The sequence below is a fragment of the Rhinoderma darwinii genome, unplaced genomic scaffold, assembly GCF_050947455.1.
Source record: "Rhinoderma darwinii isolate aRhiDar2 unplaced genomic scaffold, aRhiDar2.hap1 Scaffold_4582, whole genome shotgun sequence".
Taxonomy (NCBI): Eukaryota; Metazoa; Chordata; class Amphibia; order Anura; family Rhinodermatidae; genus Rhinoderma; species Rhinoderma darwinii.
The window spans coordinates 10,724-33,053 of NW_027463988.1; the positions used below are offsets into that span (position 1 = coordinate 10,724).

The window sequence follows — 22,330 nt, forward strand, 5'->3', positions numbered from 1 at the left end:
GCGGGGGCAGTGACCGGTCTGGGGGCTCCGGCGGGGGCAGTGACCGGTCTGGGGGCTCCGGCGGGGGCAGTGACCGGTCTGGGGGCTCCGGCGGGGGCAGTGACCGGTCTGGGGGCTCCGGCGGGGGCAGTGACCGGTCTGGGGGCTCCGGCGGGGGCAGTGACCGGTCTGGGGGCTCCGGCGGGGGCAGTGACCGGTCTGGGGGCTCCGGCGGGGGCAGTGACCGGTCTGAGGGGTCCGGCGGGGGCAGTGACCGGTCTGAGGGGTCCGGCGGGGGCAGTGACCGGTCTGAGGGGTCCGGCGGGGGCAGTGACCGGTCTGAGGGGTCCGGCGGGGGCAGTGACCGGTCTGAGGGGTCCGGCGGGGGCAGTGACCGGTCTGGGGGCTCCGGCGGGGGCAGTGACCGGTCTGGGGGCTCCGGCGGGGGCAGTGACCGGTCTGGGGGCTCCGGCGGGGGCAGTGACCGGTCTGAGGGGTCCGGCGGGGGCAGTGACCGGTCTGAGGGGTCCGGCGGGGGCAGTGACCGGTCTGAGGGGTCCGGCGGGGGCAGTGACCGGTCTGAGGGGTCCGGCGGGGGCAGTGACCGGTCTGAGGGGTCCGGCGGGGGCAGTGACCGGTCTGAGGGGTCCGGCGGGGGCAGTGAAAGGGTTGGGGGCTCCGGTGGGGGCAGTGAGGGGTCCGGCGGGGGCAGTGAAAGGGTTGGGGGCTCCGGCCGTGCAGTGAGGGCTCCGGTGGGGTTAGGACGCAGCGGGTCAGTTACCGGCACATTCCCCGGACGCAGTGCTCCAGGCGGACGCGGTAGGCCATCTCGATGTGCTCCCGCGTGACCTCCTCCGGGCGGACGCTCTCAGCCCAGCGCCAGGCCGCCTTCTCCAGTTGCAGCCGGGGGGCCATGGTGCCGGTGCTGAATCCCGGTTCTCAAGGCCGCAGTCTACACAACAGACGCAACTGTCAGTACGTGAGGTGAACGCGATGACGCCAGCGCGTGCAATCCAATCACCAACGAGCGCGGGATGTGCTGACCACGCCTATCAAGAAAGAGCGCGGCACTGCACAAGAACGCAATCTGAGGAGAAGGAGGGGGGAGGCCGGGGGGAGGAGGAGGCTTAGACTGGAGGCCGGGGGAGGAGGAGGAGACTGGAGGCCGGGGTAGGAGGAGGAGACTGGAGGCCGGGGAGGAGACTGGAGGCCGGGGGAGGAGGAGGAGGAGACTGGAGGCCGGGGAGGAGGAGGAGGAGACTGGAGGCCGGGGAGGAGGAGGAGACTGAGACTGGAGGTCGGGGGAGGAGGAGACTGAGACTGGAGGTCGGGGGAGGAGGAGACTGAGACTGGAGGCCGGGGGAGGAGGAGGAGACTGAGACTGGAGGCCGGGGGAGGAGGAGGAGACTGAGACTGGAGGCCGGGGGAGGAGGAGGCTGAGACTGGAGGCCGGGGGAGGAGGAGACTGAGACTGGAGGCCGGGGGAGGAGGAGACTGAGACTGGAGGCCGGGGGAGGAGGAGACAGACTGGAGGCCGGGGGGAGGAGGAGGAAGCTGAGGCTGGAGGCCGGGGGAGGAGGAGGAGACTGAGACTGGAGGTCGGGGGAGGAGGAGACTGAGACTGGAGGCCGGGGGAGGAGGAGGAGACTGAGACTGGAGGCCGGGGGAGGAGGAGGAGACTGAGACTGGAGGCCGGGGGGAGGAGGAGACTGAGACTGGAGGCCGGGGAGGAGGAGACTGAGACTGGAGGCCGGGGGGAGGAGGAGACTGAGACTGGAGGGAGGGGGAGGAGGAGGAGACTGAGACTGGAGGCCGGGGGAGGAGGAGGAGACTGAGACTGGAGGCCGGGGGAGGAGGAGGCTGAGACTGGAGGCCGGGGGAGGAGGAGACTGAGACTGGAGGCCGGGGGAGGAGGAGACTGAGACTGGAGGCCGGGGGAGGAGGAGACAGACTGGAGGCCGGGGGGAGGAGGAGGAAGCTGAGGCTGGAGGCCGGGGGAGGAAGAGACTGGAGGCTGGGAGAGGAGGAGGCTGAGACTGGAGGCCGGGGGAGGAGGAGGAGACTGGAGGCCGGGGGAGGAGGAAACTGAGACTGGAGGCCGGGGGAGGAGGAGACTGAGACTGGAGGCCGGGGGAGGAGGAGGAGACTGGAGGCCGGGGGAGGAGGAAACTGAGACTGGAGGCCGGGGGATGAGGAAACTGAGACTGGAGGCCGGGGGAGGAGGAGGAGGCTGAGACTAGAGGCCGGGGGAAGAGGAGGAGGCTGAGACTAGAGGCCGGGGGAAGAGGAGGAGGCTGAGACTAGAGGCCGGGGGACGAGGCTGAGACTAGAGACCGGGGGAGGAGAAGGAGGCTGAGACTAGAGGGAGGAGGAGGAGGGTGACACTGGAGGCCGGGGGATGAGGAGGAAGTTGAGACTAGAGGCCGGGGGAGGAGGAGTAGGCTGAGACTAGAGACCGGGGGAGGAGGAGGAGGCTAAGACTAGAGGTCGGGGGAGGAGGAGGAGGCTGACACTGGAGGCCGGGGGATGAGGAGGAGGCTGACACTGGAGGCCGGGGGAGGAGGAGGCTGAGACTGGAGGCCGGGGGAGGAGGAGGCTGAGGCCGGGGGAGGAAGAGGCTGAGGCCAGGGGACAGGTGCCACTGTCAGGCGTACGTCACAGCCTCAGATTAATGTATATGTTGGGAGCTTTTACCTGCATATACCCTAAACGTATGGCACATATTGTGATGTGAATGGCGCCAAATGCTAAATATATTAAAACTTCTCTTGTATATAGGGGCAGTATTATAGTAGTTATATTCTTCTGTATAGGGGCAGTATTATAGTAGTTATATTCTTGTATATAGAGGCAGAATTATAGTAGTTATATTCTTGTATATAGGGGGAAGTATTATAGTAGTTATATTCTTGTATATAGGGGGCAGTATTATAGTAGTTATATTCTTGTATATAGGGGGCAGTATTATAGTAGTTATATTCTTGTATATAGGAGCAGTATTATAGTAGTTACATTCTTGTATATAGGAGCAGTATTATAGTAGTTATATTCTTGTATATAGGGGCAGTATTATAGTAGTTATATTCTTGTATATAGGAGGCAGTATTATAGTAGTTATATTCTTGTATATAGGGCAGTATATAGTAGTTATATTCTTGTATATAGGGGGCAGTATTATAGTAATTATATTCTTGTATATAGGGGCAGTATTATAGTAATTATATTCTTGTATATAGGGGCAGTATTATAATAGTTATATTCTTGTATATAGGAGCAGTATTATAGTAGTTATATTCTTGTATATAGGGCAGTATTATAGTAGTTATATTCTTGTATATATGGGCAGTATTATAGTAGTTATATTCTTGTATATAGGGGGCAGTATTATAGTAGTTATATTCTTGTATATAGGGGCAGTATTATAGTAGTTATATTCCTGTATATAGGAGCAGTATTATAGTAGTTATATTCTTGTATATAGGGGCAGTATTATAGTAGTTATATTCTTGTATATAGGGGCAGTATTATAGTAGTTATATTCTTGTATATAGGGGGCAGTATTATAGTAGTTATATTCTTGTATATAGGCGCAGTATTATAGTAGTTATATTCTTGTATATAGGGGGCAGTATTATAGTAGTTATATTCTTGTATATAGGCGCAGTATTATAGTAGTTATAGTCTTGTATATAGGGGCAGTATTATAGTAGTTATATTCTTGTATATAGGAGCAGTATTATAGTAGTTATATTCTTGTATATAGGGGCAGTATTATAGTAGTTATATTCTTGTATATAGGGGACAGTATTATAGTAGTTATATTCTTGTATATAGGAGCAGTATTATAGTAGTTATATTCTTGTATATAGGAGCAGTATTATAGTAGTTATATTCTTGTATATAGGGAGCAGTATTATAGTAGTTATATTCTTGTATATAGGGGCAGTATTATAGTAGTTATATTCTTGTATATAGGGGGCAGTATTATAGTAGTTATATTCTTGTATATAGGGGGCAGTATTATAGTAGTTATATTCTTGTATATAGGAGCAGTATTATAGTAGTTATATTCTTGTATATAGGGAGCAGTATTATAGTAGTTATATTCTTGTATATAGGAGCAGTGTTATAGTAGTTATATTCTTGTATATAGGAGCAGTATTATAGTAGTTATATTCTTGTATATAGGGGCAGTATTCTAGTAGTTATATTCTTGTATATAGGGAGCAGTGTTATAGTAGTTATATTCTTGTATATAGGAGGCAGTATTATAGTAGTTATATTCTTGTATATAGGGGGCAGTATTATAGTAGTTATATTCTTGTATATAGGAGCAGTATTATAGTAGTTATATTCTTGTATATAGGAGCAGTATTATAGTAGTTATATTCTTGTATATAGGGGGCAGTATTATAGTAGTTATATTCTTGTATATAGGGGGCAGTATTATAGTAGTTATATTCTTGTATATAGGAGCAGTATTATAGTAGTTATATTCTTGTATATAGGAGCAGTATTATAGTAGTTATATTCTTGTATATAGGGGGAAGTATTATAGTAGTTATATTCTTGTATATAGGAGGCAGTATTATAGTAGTTATATTCTTGTACATAGGGGGCAGTATTATAGTAGTTATATTCTTGTATATAGGGGGCAGTATTATAGTAGTTATATTCTTGTATATAGGAGCAGTATTATAGTAGTTATATTCTTGTGTATAGGAGCAGTATTATAGTAGTTATATTCTTGTATATAGGGGGAAGTATTATAGTAGTTATATTCTTGTATATAGGAGCAGTATTATAGTAGTTATATTCTTGTATATAGGAGCAGTATTATAGTAGTTATATTCTTGTATATTGGAGCAGTATTATAGTAGTTATATTCTTGTATATAGGGGCGGTATTATAGTAGTTATATTCTTGTATATAGGAGCAGCATTATAGTAGTTATATTCTTGTATATAGGGGCAGTATTATAGTAGTTATATTCTCGTATATAGGAGGCAGTATTATAGTAGTTATATTCTTGTATATAGGAGGCAGTATTATAGTAGTTATATTCTTGTATATAGGAGCAGTATTACAGTAGTTATATTCTTGTATATAGGAGCAGTATTACAGTAGTTATATTCTTGTATATAGGAGCAGTATTATAGTAGTTATATTCTTGTATATAGGGGGCAGTATTATAGTAGTTATATTCTTGTATATAGGAGCAGTATTATAGTAGTTATATTCTTGTATATAGGGGGCAGTATTATAGTAGTTATATTCTTGTATATAGGGGGCAGTATTATAGTAGTTATATTCTTGTATATAGTAGCAGTATTATAGTAGTTATATTCTTGTATATAGGGGGCAGTATTATAGTAGTTATATTCTTGTATATAGGAGCAGTATTATAGTAGTTATATTCTTGTATATAGGGGGCAGTATTATAGTAGTTATATTCTTGTATATAGGAGGCAGTATTATAGTAGTTATATTCTTGTATATAGGAGCAGTATTATAGTAGTTATATTCTTGTATATAGGAGCAGTATTATAGTAGTTATATTCTTGTATATAGGAGCAGTATTATAGTAGTTATATTTTTGTATATAGGGGCAGTATTATGGTAGTTATATTCTTGTATATAGGAGCAGTATTATAGTAGTTATATTTTTGTATATAGGAGCAGTATTATAGTAGTTATATTCTTGTATATAGGAGCAGTATTATAGTAGTTATATTCTTGTATATAGGGGGAAGTATTATAGTAGTTATATTCTTGTATATAGGGGCAGTATTATAGTAGTTATATTCTTGTATATAGGGGGAAGTATTATAGTAGTTATATTCTTGTATATAGGGAGCAGTATTATAGTAGTTATATTCTTGTATATAGGCGCAGTATTATAGTAGTTATATTCTTGTACATAGGGGGCAGTATTATAGTAGTTATATTCTTGTATATAGGGGGCAGTATTATAGTAGTTATATTCTTGTATATAGTAGCAGTATTATAGTAGTTATATTCTTGTATATAGGGGGCAGTATTATAGTAGTTATATTCTTGTATATAGGAGCAGTATTATAGTAGTTATATTCTTGTATATAGGGGGCAGTATTATAGTAGTTATATTCTTGTATATAGGAGGCAGTATTATAGTAGTTATATTCTTGTATATAGGAGCAGTATTATAGTAGTTATATTCTTGTATATAGGAGCAGTATTATAGTAGTTATATTCTTGTATATAGGAGCAGTATTATAGTAGTTATATTTTTGTATATAGGGGCAGTATTATGGTAGTTATATTCTTGTATATAGGAGCAGTATTATAGTAGTTATATTCTTGTATATAGGAGCAGTATTATAGTAGTTATATTCTTGTATATAGGGGGCAGTATTATAGTAGTTATATTCTTGTATATAGGGGGCAGTATTATAGTAGTTATATTCTTGTATATAGGAGCAGTATTATAGTAGTTATATTCTTGTATATAGGAGCAGTATTATAGTAGTTATATTCTTGTATATAGGGAGCAGTATTATAGTAGTTATATTCTTGTATATGGGAGGCAGTATTATAGTAGTTATATTCTTGTATATAGGAGCAGTATTATAGTAGTTATATTCTTGTATATAGGGGGAAGTATTATAGTAGTTATATTCTTGTATATAGGAGGCAGTATTATAGTAGTTATATTCTTGTACATAGGGGGCAGTATTATAGTAGTTATATTCTTGTATATAGGGGGCAATATTATAGTAGTTTTATTCTTGTATATAGGAGCAGTATTATAGTAGTTATATTCTTGTATATAGGGGGAAGTATTATAGTAGTTATATTCTTGTATATAGGAGCAGTATTATAGTAGTTATATTCTTGTATATAGGAGCAGTATTATAGTAGTTATATTCTTGTATATTGGAGCAGTATTATAGTAGTTATATTCTTGTATATAGGGGCGGTATTATAGTAGTTATATTCTTGTATATAGGAGCAGCATTATAGTAGTTATATTCTTGTATATAGGGGCAGTATTATAGTAGTTATATTCTTGTATATAGGAGGCAGTATTATAGTAGTTATATTCTTGTATATAGGAGGCAGTATTATAGTAGTTATATTCTTGTATATAGGAGCAGTATTACAGTAGTTATATTCTTGTATATAGGAGCAGTATTACAGTAGTTATATTCTTGTATATAGGAGCAGTATTATAGTAGTTATATTCTTGTATATAGGGGGAAGTATTATAGTAGTTATATTGTATATAGGAGGCAGTATTATAGTAGTTATATTCTTGTACATAGGGGGCAGTATTATAGTAGTTATATTCTTGTATATAGGGGGCAGTATTATAGTAGTTATATTCTTGTATATAGGAGCAGTATTATAGTAGTTATATTCTTGTATATAGGGGGAAGTATTATAGTAGTTATATTCTTGTATATAGGAGCAGTATTATAGTAGTTATATTCTTGTATATAGGAGCAGTATTATAGTAGTTATATTCTTGTATATTGGAGCAGTATTATAGTAGTTATATTCTTGTATATAGGGGCGGTATTATAGTAGTTATATTCTTGTATATAGGAGCAGTATTATAGTAGTTATATTCTTGTATATTGGAGCAGTATTATAGTAGTTATATTCTTGTATATAGGGGCGGTATTATAGTAGTTATATTCTTGTATATAGGAGCAGCATTATAGTAGTTATATTCTTGTATATAGGGGCAGTATTATAGTAGTTATATTCTTGTATATAGGAGGCAGTATTATAGTAGTTATATTCTTGTATATAGGAGGCAGTATTATAGTAGTTATATTCTTGTATATAGGAGCAGTATTACAGTAGTTATATTCTTGTATATAGGAGCAGTATTACAGTAGTTATATTCTTGTATATAGGAGCAGTATTATAGTAGTTATATTCTTGTATATAGGGGGAAGTATTATAGTAGTTATATTCTTGTATATAGGAGGCAGTATTATAGTAGTTATATTCTTGTACATAGGGGGCAGTATTATAGTAGTTATATTCTTGTATATAGGAGCAGTATTATAGTAGTTATATTCTTGTATATAGGGGGAAGTATTATAGTAGTTATATTCTTGTATATAGGAGCAGTATTATAGTAGTTATATTCTTGTATATAGGAGCAGTATTATAGTAGTTATATTCTTGTATATTGGAGCAGTATTATAGTAGTTATATTCTTGTATATAGGGGCGGTATTATAGTAGTTATATTCTTGTATATAGGAGCAGCATTATAGTAGTTATATTCTTGTATATAGGGGCAGTATTATAGTAGTTATATTCTTGTATATAGGAGGCAGTATTATAGTAGTTATATTCTTGTATATAGGAGGCAGTATTATAGTAGTTATATTCTTGTATATAGGAGCAGTATTACAGTAGTTATATTCTTGTATATAGGAGCAGTATTACAGTAGTTATATTCTTGTATATAGGAGCAGTATTATAGTAGTTATATTCTTGTATATAGGGGGCAGTATTATAGTAGTTATATTCTTGTATATAGGAGCAGTATTATAGTAGTTATATTCTTGTATATAGGGGGCAGTATTATAGTAGTTATATTCTTGTATATAGGGGGCAGTATTATAGTAGTTATATTCTTGTATATAGTAGCAGTATTATAGTAGTTATATTCTTGTATATAGGGGGCAGTATTATAGTAGTTATATTCTTGTATATAGGAGCAGTATTATAGTAGTTATATTCTTGTATATAGGGGGCAGTATTATAGTAGTTATATTCTTGTATATAGGAGCAGTATTATAGTAGTTATATTCTTGTATATAGGAGCAGTATTATAGTAGTTATATTCTTGTATATAGGAGCAGTATTATAGTAGTTATATTCTTGTATCTAGGGAGCAGTATTATAGTAGTTATATTCTTGTATATAGGCGCAGTATTATAATAGTTATATTCTTGTATATAGGAGCAGTATTATAGTAGTTATATTCTTGTATATATGGGGCAGTATTATAGTAGTTATATTCTTGTATATAGGAGCAGTATTATAGTAGTTATATTCTTGTATATAGGGGGCAGTATTATAGTAGTTATATTCTTGTATATAGGGGGCAGTATTATAGTAGTTATATTCTTGTATATAGGGGCAGTATTATAGTAGTTATATTCTTGTATATAGAGAGCAGTATTATAGTAGTTATATTCTTGTATATAGGGGCAGTATTATAGTAGTTATATTCTTGTATATAGGGGCAGTATTATAGTAGTTATATTCTTGTATATAGGGGCAGTATTATAGTAGTTATATTCTTGTATATAGGGGGCAGTATTATAGTAGTTATATTCTTGTATATAGGGGCAGTATTATAGTAGTTATATTCTTGTATATAGGGGGCAGTATTATAGTCGTTTTATTCTTGTATATAGGAGCAGTATTATAGTAGTTATATTCTTGTATATAGGGGGCAGTATTATAGTAGTTATATTCTTGTATATAGGGGCAGTATTATAGTAGTTATATTCTTGTATATAGGAGCAGTATTATAGTAGTTATATTCTTGTATATAGGGGCAGTATTATAGTAGTTATATTCTTGTATATAGGGGACAGTATTATAGTAGTTATATTCTTGTATATAGGGGGAAGTATTATAGTAGTTATATTCTTGTATATAGGGGCAGTATTATAGTAGTTATATTCTTGTATATAGGGGGCAGTATTATAGTAGTTATATTCTTGTATATAGGGGGCAGTATTATAGTAGTTATATTCTTGTATATAGGAGCAGTATTATAGTAGTTATATTCTTGTATATAGGGAGCAGTATTATAGTAGTTATATTCTTGTATATAGGAGCAGTGTTATAGTAGTTATATTCTTGTATATAGGAGCAGTATTATAGTAGTTATATTCTTGTATATAGGAGCAGTATTATAGTAGTTATATTCTTGTATATTGGAGCAGTATTATAGTAGTTATATTCTTGTATATAGGGGCGGTATTATAGTAGTTATATTCTTGTATATAGGAGCAGTATTATAGTAGTTATATTCTTGTATATTGGAGCAGTATTATAGTAGTTATATTCTTGTATATAGGGGCGGTATTATAGTAGTTATATTCTTGTATATAGGAGCAGCATTATAGTAGTTATATTCTTGTATATAGGGGCAGTATTATAGTAGTTATATTCTTGTATATAGGAGGCAGTATTATAGTAGTTATATTCTTGTATATAGGAGGCAGTATTATAGTAGTTATATTCTTGTATATAGGAGCAGTATTACAGTAGTTATATTCTTGTATATAGGAGCAGTATTACAGTAGTTATATTCTTGTATATAGGAGCAGTATTATAGTAGTTATATTCTTGTATATAGGGGGAAGTATTATAGTAGTTATATTCTTGTATATAGGAGGCAGTATTATAGTAGTTATATTCTTGTACATAGGGGGCAGTATTATAGTAGTTATATTCTTGTATATAGGGGGCAGTATTATAGTAGTTATATTCTTGTATATAGGAGCAGTATTATAGTAGTTATATTCTTGTATATAGGGGGAAGTATTATAGTAGTTATATTCTTGTATATAGGAGCAGTATTATAGTAGTTATATTCTTGTATATAGGGGCAGTATTATAGTAGTTATATTCTTGTATATAGGAGCAGTATTATAGTAGTTATATTCTTGTATATAGGGGGCGGTATTATAGTAGTTATATTCTTGTATATAGGAGCAGCATTATAGTAGTTATATTCTTGTATATAGGGGCAGTATTATAGTAGTTATATTCTTGTATATAGGAGGCAGTATTATAGTAGTTATATTCTTGTATATAGGAGGCAGTATTATAGTAGTTATATTCTTGTATATTGGAGCAGTATTATAGTAGTTATATTCTTGTATATAGGAGCAGTATTATAATAGTTATATTCTTGTATATTGGAGCAGTATTATAGTAGTTATATTCTTGTATATAGGGGGCGGTATTATAGTAGTTATATTCTTGTATATAGGGGGCGGTATTATAGTAGTTATATTCTTGTATATAGGAGCAGCATTATAGTAGTTATATTCTTGTATATAGGGGCAGTATTATAGTAGTTATATTCTTGTATATAGGAGGCAGTATTATAGTAGTTATATTCTTGTATATAGGAGGCAGTATTATAGTAGTTATATTCTTGTATATAGGAGCAGTATTACAGTAGTTATATTCTTGTATATAGGAGCAGTATTACAGTAGTTATATTCTTGTATATAGGAGCAGTATTATAGTAGTTATATTCTTGTATATAGGGGGCAGTATTATAGTAGTTATATTCTTGTATATAGGAGCAGTATTATAGTAGTTATATTCTTGTATATAGGGGGCAGTATTATAGTAGTTATATTCTTGTATATAGGGGGCAGTATTATAGTAGTTATATTCTTGTATATAGTAGCAGTATTATAGTAGTTATATTCTTGTATATAGGGGGCAGTATTATAGTAGTTATATTCTTGTATATAGGAGCAGTATTATAGTAGTTATATTCTTGTATATAGGGGGCAGTATTATAGTAGTTATATTCTTGTATATAGGAGCAGTATTATAGTAGTTATATTCTTGTATATAGGAGCAGTATTATAGTAGTTATATTCTTGTATATAGGAGCAGTATTATAGTAGTTATATTCTTGTATATAGGGAGCAGTATTATAGTAGTTATATTCTTGTATATAGGCGCAGTATTATAATAGTTATATTCTTGTATATAGGAGCAGTATTATAGTAGTTATATTCTTGTATATAGGGGGCAGTATTATAGTAGTTATATTCTTGTATATAGGAGCAGTATTATAGTAGTTATATTCTTGTATATAGGGGGCAGTATTATAGTAGTTATATTCTTGTATATAGGGGGCAGTATTATAGTAGTTATATTCTTGTATATAGGGGCAGTATTATAGTAGTTATATTCTTGTATATAGAGAGCAGTATTATAGTAGTTATATTCTTGTATATAGGGGCAGTATTATAGTAGTTATATTCTTGTATATAGGGGCAGTATTATAGTAGTTATATTCTTGTATATAGGGGCAGTATTATAGTAGTTATATTCTTGTATATAGGGGGCAGTATTATAGTAGTTATATTCTTGTATATAGGGGCAGTATTATAGTAGTTATATTCTTGTATATAGGGGACAGTATTATAGTAGTTATATTCTTGTATATAGGGGGAAGTATTATAGTAGTTATATTCTTGTATATAGGGGCAGTATTATAGTAGTTATATTCTTGTATATAGGGGGCAGTATTATAGTAGTTATATTCTTGTATATAGGGGGCAGTATTATAGTAGTTATATTCTTGTATATAGGAGCAGTATTATAGTAGTTATATTCTTGTATATAGGGAGCAGTATTATAGTAGTTATATTCTTGTATATAGGAGCAGTGTTATAGTAGTTATATTCTTGTATATAGGAGCAGTATTATAGTAGTTATATTCTTGTATATAGGGGGCAGTATTATAGTAGTTATATTCTTGTATATAGGAGCAGTATTATAGTAGTTATATTCTTGTATATAGGGAGCAGTATTATAGTAGTTATATTCTTGTATATAGGAGCAGTGTTATAGTAGTTATATTCTTGTATATAGGAGCAGTATTATAGTAGTTATATTCTTGTATATAGGGGCAGTATTCTAGTAGTTATATTCTTGTATATAGGGAGCAGTGTTATAGTAGTTATATTCTTGTATATAGGGGGCAGTATTATAGTAGTTATATTCTTGTATATAGGAGGCAGTATTATAGTAGTTATATTCTTGTATATAGGAGGCAGTATTATAGTAGTTATATTCTTGTATATAGGAGCAGTATTATAGTAGTTATATTCTTGTATATAGGGGCAGTATTATAGTAGTCATATTCTTGTATATAGGGAGCAGTATTATAGTAGTTATATTCTTGTATATAGGGCAGTATTATAGTAGTTATATTCTTGTATATAGGAGCAGTATTATAGTAGTTATATTCTTGTATATAGGAGCAGTATTATAGTAGTTATATTCTTGTATATAGGGGCAGTATTATAGTAGTTATATTCTTGTATATAGGAGCAGTATTATAGTAGTTATATTCTTGTATATAGGAGCAGTATTATAGTAGTTATATTCTTGTATATAGGGAGCAGTATTATAGTAGTTATATTCTTGTATATAGGAGCAGTATTATAGTAGTTATATTCTTGTATATAGGAGCAGTATTATAGTAGTTATATTCTTGTATATAGGGGGCAGTATTATAGTAGTTATATTCTTGTATATAGGGGCAGTATTATAGTAGTTATATTCCTGTATATAGGAGCAGTATTATAGTAGTTATATTCTTGTATATAGGGGGCAGTATTATAGTAGTTATATTCTTGTATATAGGAGCAGTATTATAGTAGTTATATTCTTGTATATAGGGGGCAGTATTATAGTAGTTATATTCTTGTATATAGGAGCAGTATTATAGTAGTTATATTCTTGTATATAGGAGCAGTATTATAGTAGTTATATTCTTGTATATAGGGAGCAGTATTATAGTAGTTATATTCTTGTATATAGGGGGAAGTATTATAGTAGTTATATTCTTGTATATAGGAGCAGTATTATAGTAGTTATATTCTTGTATATAGGGAGCAGTATTATAGTAGTTATATTCTTGTATATAGGAGCAGTATTATAGTAGTTATATTCTTGTATATAGGGGGCAGTATTATAGTAGTTATATTCTTGTATATAGGGGCAGTATTATAGTAGTTATATTCCTGTATATAGGAGCAGTATTATAGTAGTTATATTCTTGTATATAGGGGCAGTATTATAGTAGTTATATTCTTGTATATAGGAGCAGTATTATAGTAGTTATATTCTTGTATATAGGGGGCAGTATTATAGTAGTTATATTCTTGTATATAGGAGCAGTATTATAGTAGTTATATTCTTGTATATAGGAGCAGTATTATAGTAGTTATATTCTTGTATATAGGGAGCAGTATTATAGTAGTTATATTCTTGTATATAGGGGGAAGTATTATAGTAGTTATATTCTTGTATATAGGAGCAGTATTATAGTAGTTATATTCTTGTATATAGGGAGCAGTATTATAGTAGTTATATTCTTGTATATAGGGAGCAGTATTATAGTAGTTATATTCTTGTATATAGGGAGCAGTATTATAGTAGTTATATTCTTGTATATAGGGGGCAGTATTATAGTAGTTATATTCTTGTATATAGAGAGCAGTATTATAGTAGTTATATTCTTGTATATAGGGGCAGTATTATAGTAGTTATATTCTTGTATATAGGGGCAGTATTATAGTAGTTATATTCTTGTATATAGAGTCAGTATTATAGTAGTTATATTCTTGTATATAGGGGGCAGTATTATAGTAGTTATATTCTTGTATATAGGGGCAGTATTATAGTAGTTATAGTCTTGTATATAGGAGCAGCATTATAGTAGTTATATTCTTGTATATAGGGGCAGTATTATAGTAGATATATTCTTGTATATAGGGGCAGTATTCTAGTAGTTATATTCTTGTATATAGGAGCAGTATTATAGTAGATATATTCTTGTATATAGGGGCAGTATTATAGTAGATATATTCTTGTATATAGGGGCAGTATTCTAGTAGTTATATTCTTGTATATAGGGGCAGTATTATAGTAGATATATTCTTGTATATAGGGGCAGTATTCTAGTAGTTATATTCTTGTATATAGGGGCAGTATTATAGTAGATATATTCTTGTATATAGGGCAGTATTCTAGTAGTTTATTCTTGTATATAGGGGCAGTATTATAGTAGATATATTCTTGTATATAGGGGCAGTATTCTAGTAGTTATATTCTTGTATATAGGGGCAGTATTATAGTAGTTATATTCTTGTATATAGGGGGCAGTATTATAGTAGTTATATTCTTGTATATAGGAGCAGTATTATAGTAGTTATATTCTTGTATATAGGAGCAGTATTATAGTAGTTATATTCTTGTATATAGGGAGCAGTATTATAGTAGTTATATTCTTGTATATAGGAGCAGTATTATAGTAGTTATATTCTTGTATATAGGGGCAGTATTATAGTAGTTATATTCTTGTATATAGGGGCAGTATTATAGTCGTTTTATTCTTGTATATAGGAGCAGTATTATAGTAGTTATATTCTTGTATATAGGGGGCAGTATTCTAGTAGTTATATTCTTGTATATAGGGGCAGTATTATAGTAGATATATTCTTGTATATAGGGGCAGTATTCTAGTAGTTATATTCTTGTATATAGGAGCAGTATTATAGTAGTTATATTCTTGTATATAGGGGCAGTATTATAGTAGTTATAGTCTTGTATATAGGGGGCAGTATTATAGTAGTTATATTCTTGTATATAGGAGCAGTATTATAGTAGTTATATTCTTGTATATAGGAGCAGTATTATAGTAGTTATATTCTTGTATATAGGAGCAGTATTATAATAGTTATAGTCTTGTATATAGGAGCAGTATTATAGTAGTTATATTCTTGTATATAGGGAGCAGTATTATAGTAGTTATATTCTTGTATATAGGAGCAGTATTATAGTAGTTATATCTTGTATATAGGAGCAGTATTATAGTAGTTATATTCTTGTATATAGGGGGCAGTATTATAGTAGTTATATTCTTGTATATAGGGGCAGTATTATAGTAGTTATATTCCTGTATATAGGAGCAGTATTATAGTAGTTATATTCTTGTATATAGGGGGCAGTATTATAGTAGTTATATTCTTGTATATAGGAGCAGTATTATAGTAGTTATGTTCTTGTATATAGGGGGCAGTATTATAGTAGTTATATTCTTGTATATAGGAGCAGTATTATAGTAGTTATATTCTTGTATATAGGGAGCAGTATTATAGTAGTTATATTCTTGTATATAGGAGCAGTATTATAGTAGTTATATTCTTGTATATAGGGAGCAGTATTAGGGCATGACCACACATGGCGGAATTCCTCCGCAACTGTCCGCATCAATGCCGCACCTAATCCGGGTTGCGGATTACGGCTGCGGATCTGCACAAAATGTGCAGAAAATTGATGCGGACTAGCTGCTGCGGACTGCGGGAAAAGTGCTTCCCTTCTCCCTATCAGTGCAGGATAGAGAGAAGGGACAGCACTTTCCCTAGTGAAAGTAAAAGAAATTCATACTTACCGCCCGTTGTCTTTATGACGCGTCCCTCCTTCGGCATCCAGCCCGACCTCCCTGGATGACGCGCCAGTCCATGTGACCGCTGCAGCCTGTGCTTGGCCTGTGATTGGCTGCAGCCGTCACTTACACTGAAACGTCATCCTGGGAGGCCGGACTGGAGACAGAAACAGGGAGTTCTCGGTAAGTACGAACTTCATTTTTTTTTACAGATACATGTATATTGGGATCGGTAGTCACTGTCCCGGGTGCAGAAACAGTTACTGCCGATCGCTTAACTCTTTCAGCACCCTGGACAGTGACTATTTACTGACGTCTCCTAGCAACGCTCCCGTCATTACGGGAGCCCCATTGACTTCCTCAGTCTGGCTGTAGACCTAGAAATACATAGGTCCAGCCAGAATGAAGAAATGTCAAGTTAAAAAAGCAAGACGGATCCGCAGCACACATGACATGTGCATGACAGCTGCGGACTTCATTGCGGAACTTTGAATCTCCATTGAAGTCAATTGAGAAATTCCGCCATGAGTCCGCCACTGCTCCGCAACAGACAGAGCATGCTGCGGACACCAAATTCCGCTCCGCAGCCTATGCTCCGCAGCGGAATTGTACGCATCGTGTAAACGAACACTGCTAAATTAAAGTGAAAGTCAATGGAGAAACGGCTCCGCTGCGGATTAACGCTGCGGAGTGTCCGCAGCGGAATTTAAGTGGAATTCCGCCATGTGTGAACCCGCCCTTATAGTAGTTATATGCTTGTATATAGGGGGCAGTATTATAGTAGTTATATTCTTGTATATAGGGGCAGTATTATAGTAGTTATATTCTTGTATATAGGAGCAGTATTATAGTAGTTATATTCTTGTATATAGGGACAGTATTATAGTAGTTATATTCTTGTATATAGGAGCAGTATTATAGTAGTTATATTCTTGTATATAGGGGGCAGTATTATAGTAGTTATATTCTTGTATATAGGGGGCAGTATTATAGTAGTTATATTCTTGTATATAGGGGGCAGTATTATAGTAGTTATATTCTTGTATATAGGAGCAGTATTATAGTAGTTATATTCTTGTATATAGGGAGCAGTATTATAGTAGTTATATTCTTGTATATAGGGAGCAGTATTATAGTAGTTATATTCTTGTATATAGGGGGCAGTATTATAGCAGTTATATTCTTATATATAGGGAGCAGTATTATAGTAGTTATGTTCTTGTATATAGGAGCAGTATTATAGTAGTTATATTCTTGTATATAGGGGGCAGTATTATAGCAGTTATATTCTTATATATAGGGAGCAGTATTATAGTAGTTATATTCTTGTATATAGGAGCAGTATTATAGTAATTATATTCTTATATATAGGGAGCAGTATTATAGTAGTTATATTCTTGTATATAGGGGGCAGTATTATAGTAGTTATATTCTTGTATATAGGGGCAGTATTATAGTAGTTATATTCTTGTATATAGGCGCAGTATTATAGTAGTTATATTCTTGTATATAGGGGCAGTATTATAGTAGTTATATTCTTGTATATAGGGCAGTATTATAGTAGTTATATTCTTGTATATAGGGGCAGTATTATAGTAGTTATATTCTTGTATATAGGGCAGTATTATAGTAGTTATATTCTTGTGTATAGGGGCAGTATTATAGTAGTTATATTCTTGTATATAGGAGCAGTATTATAGTAGTTATATTCTTGTATATAGGGGGCAGTATTATAGTAGTTATATTCTTGTATATAGGAGCAGTATTATAGTAGTTATATTCTTGTATATAGGGGCAGTATTATAGTAGTTATATTCTTGTATATAGGGGCAGTATTATAGTAGTTATATTCTTGTATATAGGGGCAGTATTATAGCAGTTATATTCTTGTATATAGGGGCAGTATTATAGTAGTTATATTCTTGTATATAGGGGCAGTATTATAGTAGTTATATTCTTGTATATAGGGGGCAGTATTATAGTAGTTATATGCTTGTATATAGGAGCAGTATTATAGTAGTTATATTCTTGTATATAGGGGCAGTATTATAGTAGTTATATTCTTGTATATAGGGGCAGTATTATAGTAGTTATATTCTTGTATATAGGGGGCAGTATTATAGTAGTTATATTCTTGTATATAGGAGCAGTATTATAGTAGTTATATGCTTGTATATAGGAGCAGTATTATAGTAGTTATATTCTTGTATATAGGAGCAGTATTATAGTAGTTATATTCTTGTATCTAGGAGCAGTATTATAGTAGTTATATTCTTGTATATAGGGGCAGTATTATAGCAGTTATATTCTTGTATATAGGGGCAGTATTATAGTAGTTATATTCTTGTATATAGGGGGCAGTATTATAGTAGTTATATTCTTGTATATAGGAGCAGTATTATAGTAGTTATATTCTTGTATATAGGGGCAGTATTATAGTAGTTATATTCTTGTATATAGGAGCAGTATTATAGTAGTTATATTCTTGTATATAGGGAGCAGTATTATAGTAGTTATATTCTTGTATATAGGAGCAGTATTATAGTAGTTATATTCTTGTATATAGGGAGCAGTATTATAGTAGTTATATTCTTGTATATAGGAGCAGTATTATAGTAGTTATATTCTTGTATATAGGGGGCAGTATTATAGTAGTTATATGCTTGTATATAGGAGCAGTATTATAGTAGTTATATTCTTGTATATAGGGGCAGTATTATAGTAGTTATATTCTTGTATATAGGAGCAGTATTATAGTAGTTATATTCTTGTATATAGGAGCAGTATTATAGTAGTTATATTCTTGTATATAGGGGCAGTATTATAGTAGTTATATTCTTGTATATAGGTGGCAGTATTATTGTAGTTATATTCTTGTATATAGGGGCAGTATTATAGTAGTTATATTCTTGTATATAGGGGCAGTATTATAGTAGTTATATTCTTGTATATAGGGGCAGTATTATAGCAGTTATATTCTTGTATATAGGGGCAGTATTATAGTAGTTATATTCATGTATATAGGGGCAGTATTATAGTAGTTATATTCTTGTATATAGGGGCAGTATTATAGCAGTTATATTCTTGTATATAGGGGCAGTATTATAGTAGTTATATTCTTGTATATAGGGGCAGTATTATAGCAGTTATATTCTTGTATATAGGGGCAGTATTATAGTAGATATATTCTTGTATATAGGAGGGCAGTATTATAGTAGTTATATTCTTGTATATAGGGGCGGTATTATAGTAGTTATATTCTTGTATATAGGGGCAGTATTATAGCAGTTATATTCTTGTATATAGGGGCAGTATTATAGTAGTTATATTCTTGTATATAGGGGCAGTATTATAGTAGTTATATTCTTGTATATAGGAGGCAGTATTATAGTAGTTATATTCTTGTATATAGGGGGCAGTATTATAGTAGTTATATTCTTGTATATAGGGGCAGTATTATAGTAGTTATATTCTTGTATATAGGAGCAGTATTATAGTAGTTATATTCTTGTATATAGGGGGCAGTGTTATAGTAGTTATATTCTTGTATATAGGAGCAGTATTATAGTAGTTATATTCTTGTATATAGGGGCAGTATTATAGTAGTTATATTCTTGTATATAGGGGGCGGTATTATAGTAGTTATATTCTTGTATATAGGGGCAGTATTATAGCAGTTATATTCTTGTATATAGGGGCAGTATTATAGTAGTTATATTCTTGTATATAGGGGCAGTATTATAGTAGTTATATTCTTGTATATAGGAGGCAGTATTATAGTAGTTATATTCTTGTATATAGGGGGCAGTATTATAGTAGTTATATTTCTTGTATATAGGAGCAGTATTATAGTAGTTATATTCTTGTATATAGGAGCAGTATTATAGTAGTTATATTCTTGTATATAGGGGGCAGTATTATAGTAGTTATATTCTTGTATATAGGAGCAGTATTATAGTAGTTATATTCTTGTATATAGGAGCAGTATTATAGTAGTTATATTCTTGTATATAGAGGGCAGTATTATATTAGTTATATTCTTGTATATAGGGGGCAGTATTATAGTAGTTATATTCTTGTATATAGGAGGCAGTATTATAGTAGTTATATTCTTGTATATAGGGGCAGTATTATAGTAGTTATATTCTTGTATATAGGGGCAGTATTATAGTAGTTATATTCTTGTATATAGGGGGCAGTATTATAGTAGTTATATTCTTGTATATAGGGGCAGTATTATAGTAGATATATTCTTGTATATAGGAGCAGTATTATAGTAGTTATATTCTTGTATATAGGAGCAGTATTATAGTAGTTATATTCTTGTATATAGGAGGCAGTATTATAGTAGTTATATTCTTGTATATAGGAGCAGTATTATAGTAGTTATATTCTTGTATATAGGGGGCAGTATTATAGTAGTTATATTCTTGTATATAGGGGCAGTATTATAGTAGTTATATTCTTGTATATAGGGGCAGTATTATAGTAGTTATATTCTTGTATATAGGGGCAGTATTATAGTGGTAGGCGCTCACCATCCCACCTCTCTCACCCCCTTCTCAATCATTTTCCCCTAGGTGTCATGGATACGAAGAGAAACAAAAACGAATAACAAAGAGGTTTAGACAAAAGCAACTTTGAGGGGTCGTTGTAGCTAAAGCAGAAAAAAAAGTACTTTGTGTCCGTCCTGATCTGTGAGGAGATTGCAGCTGTTACAGGAGAAGCAGCAGGTCGGGGCGGGATGTCAGGATGAAGACGCTACATCCCGTGCCACCATTATTTGTGCTGCTGATGATGATGACGCCACCAGTCTACTCCATAGAAACCGGTAACTGGCAGCGCTCTGCGTCTCGTCGCCGGCTTTAGTGTCATTATTTTTGACCATAAATGAACAGGGTTTGGGGGTATCGTCAGTGACTCAGGCCTGTGTTTTGTGTGTTTGGTGATTGTGGGGTTCGTTGTGCTGGGCTGATGCTGTTCGTGAATACAAGTTCTGTCCGGATACAGTTAGTGTTGGAGAATTCATTACGTTCTTCCGTTTACGGCTGTCGTGGGTTTTGTACAAAACTGTGGATTAAATACACAACGGTGGTGTCCACGTGCAAAACCGCCGCGGTCTTCCGTAATCGCCTTCTTGAATATAAGCTCGTTACAGCAAGTGATTCCACGCGTGACGTCTCCTTTTCTGATTGTGTTGTAACTTTCTGCCTGTGATTATACGATTGTAAATACGTCCCGTGCGTCCGTCTGACCGCAACCCCTTTCCGTAAACCACAAGTTCTGCATTGGAACTTGAGAAGACGTCCTATAAACTGGCATTGTTGTCCTATAACTAGATCTGGCGCAGCTTCCGGACGTTTTTCTGTTCTGTGCCGCGTGATACGTTGCCGGAGGGATCGGCTTGTTGATCCGGTCGTATCTTTTGGATTACACGTCTCGGAGTTCTTCATATTTATGACCCACAAAGTAAGGCATCATGCACACGACCGTAGCCGTGTGCACGGCCGTGATTTTCGGGTCGGCCGTCAGCGGACTGTCAGCGCACTGTCAGCCGCAGGCCGCCCGCAAATCGTGGGTCATGCACATGGCCGCCACCATTGTTTTCAATGAGCCCGGACCGCAGAACACGGCCGTAATAAGACATGCCCGTTCTTTCTGCGGTCCGGGCTCCCGGGCCGTGCACGGACCGCAAAAACTACGGTCGTGTGCACGGCCCCATAGAAAAGAATGGGGCCGCAATTCTCCCGTGGATTTTCGGGGGAATTGCGGCCGCAAAAACACGGTCGTGTGCATGAGGCCTAACTCTGAAAGTCTGGTGCTTTGTGCTGGCGCTGGGATCTTGGCGTTGTCATGTATTGGATTTATTGGGGTCAGTTCACACAGAGTTTTTTTGGAGCTGATTTTGACTCCGAAACCGCTTCGGAATCAGCGCTAAAAAAGCAGCAGCCCTCACCACCCGCCATTGATGTCAGTGCGAGTCAGAGCTGTTGTTTTTCCCGGCCAGCTTTTCACCACTCGCAGAAACACAAAGCGGCAGGTTTTTTCTCTCTGAAAACATGATTACAGCACGGGACAGTTGTCCTGCAGCGAGGCCGGGACTCCGTCGTACATAACT

The 22,330-nt window shown here is 35.8% G+C and overlaps 1 protein-coding gene across 1 annotated transcript in view; it reads left to right on the forward strand.

Moving 5' to 3' along the window:
• Window positions 1-1,081: 1,081 nt before the first annotated feature.
• The window catches only part of LOC142718065 (low-density lipoprotein receptor class A domain-containing protein 2-like), a 42,753-nt gene continuing 21,504 nt past the window's right edge, over window positions 1,082-22,330 (forward strand). Inside the window, exons 1-2 of the mRNA XM_075848740.1 lie at window positions 1,082-1,149; window positions 20,793-21,043. Of these exons, the coding sequence (XP_075704855.1) occupies window positions 20,965-21,043 (79 nt within the window). The 5' untranslated portion in view covers window positions 1,082-1,149; window positions 20,793-20,964. The remainder of the gene's footprint in view (window positions 1,150-20,792; window positions 21,044-22,330) is intronic.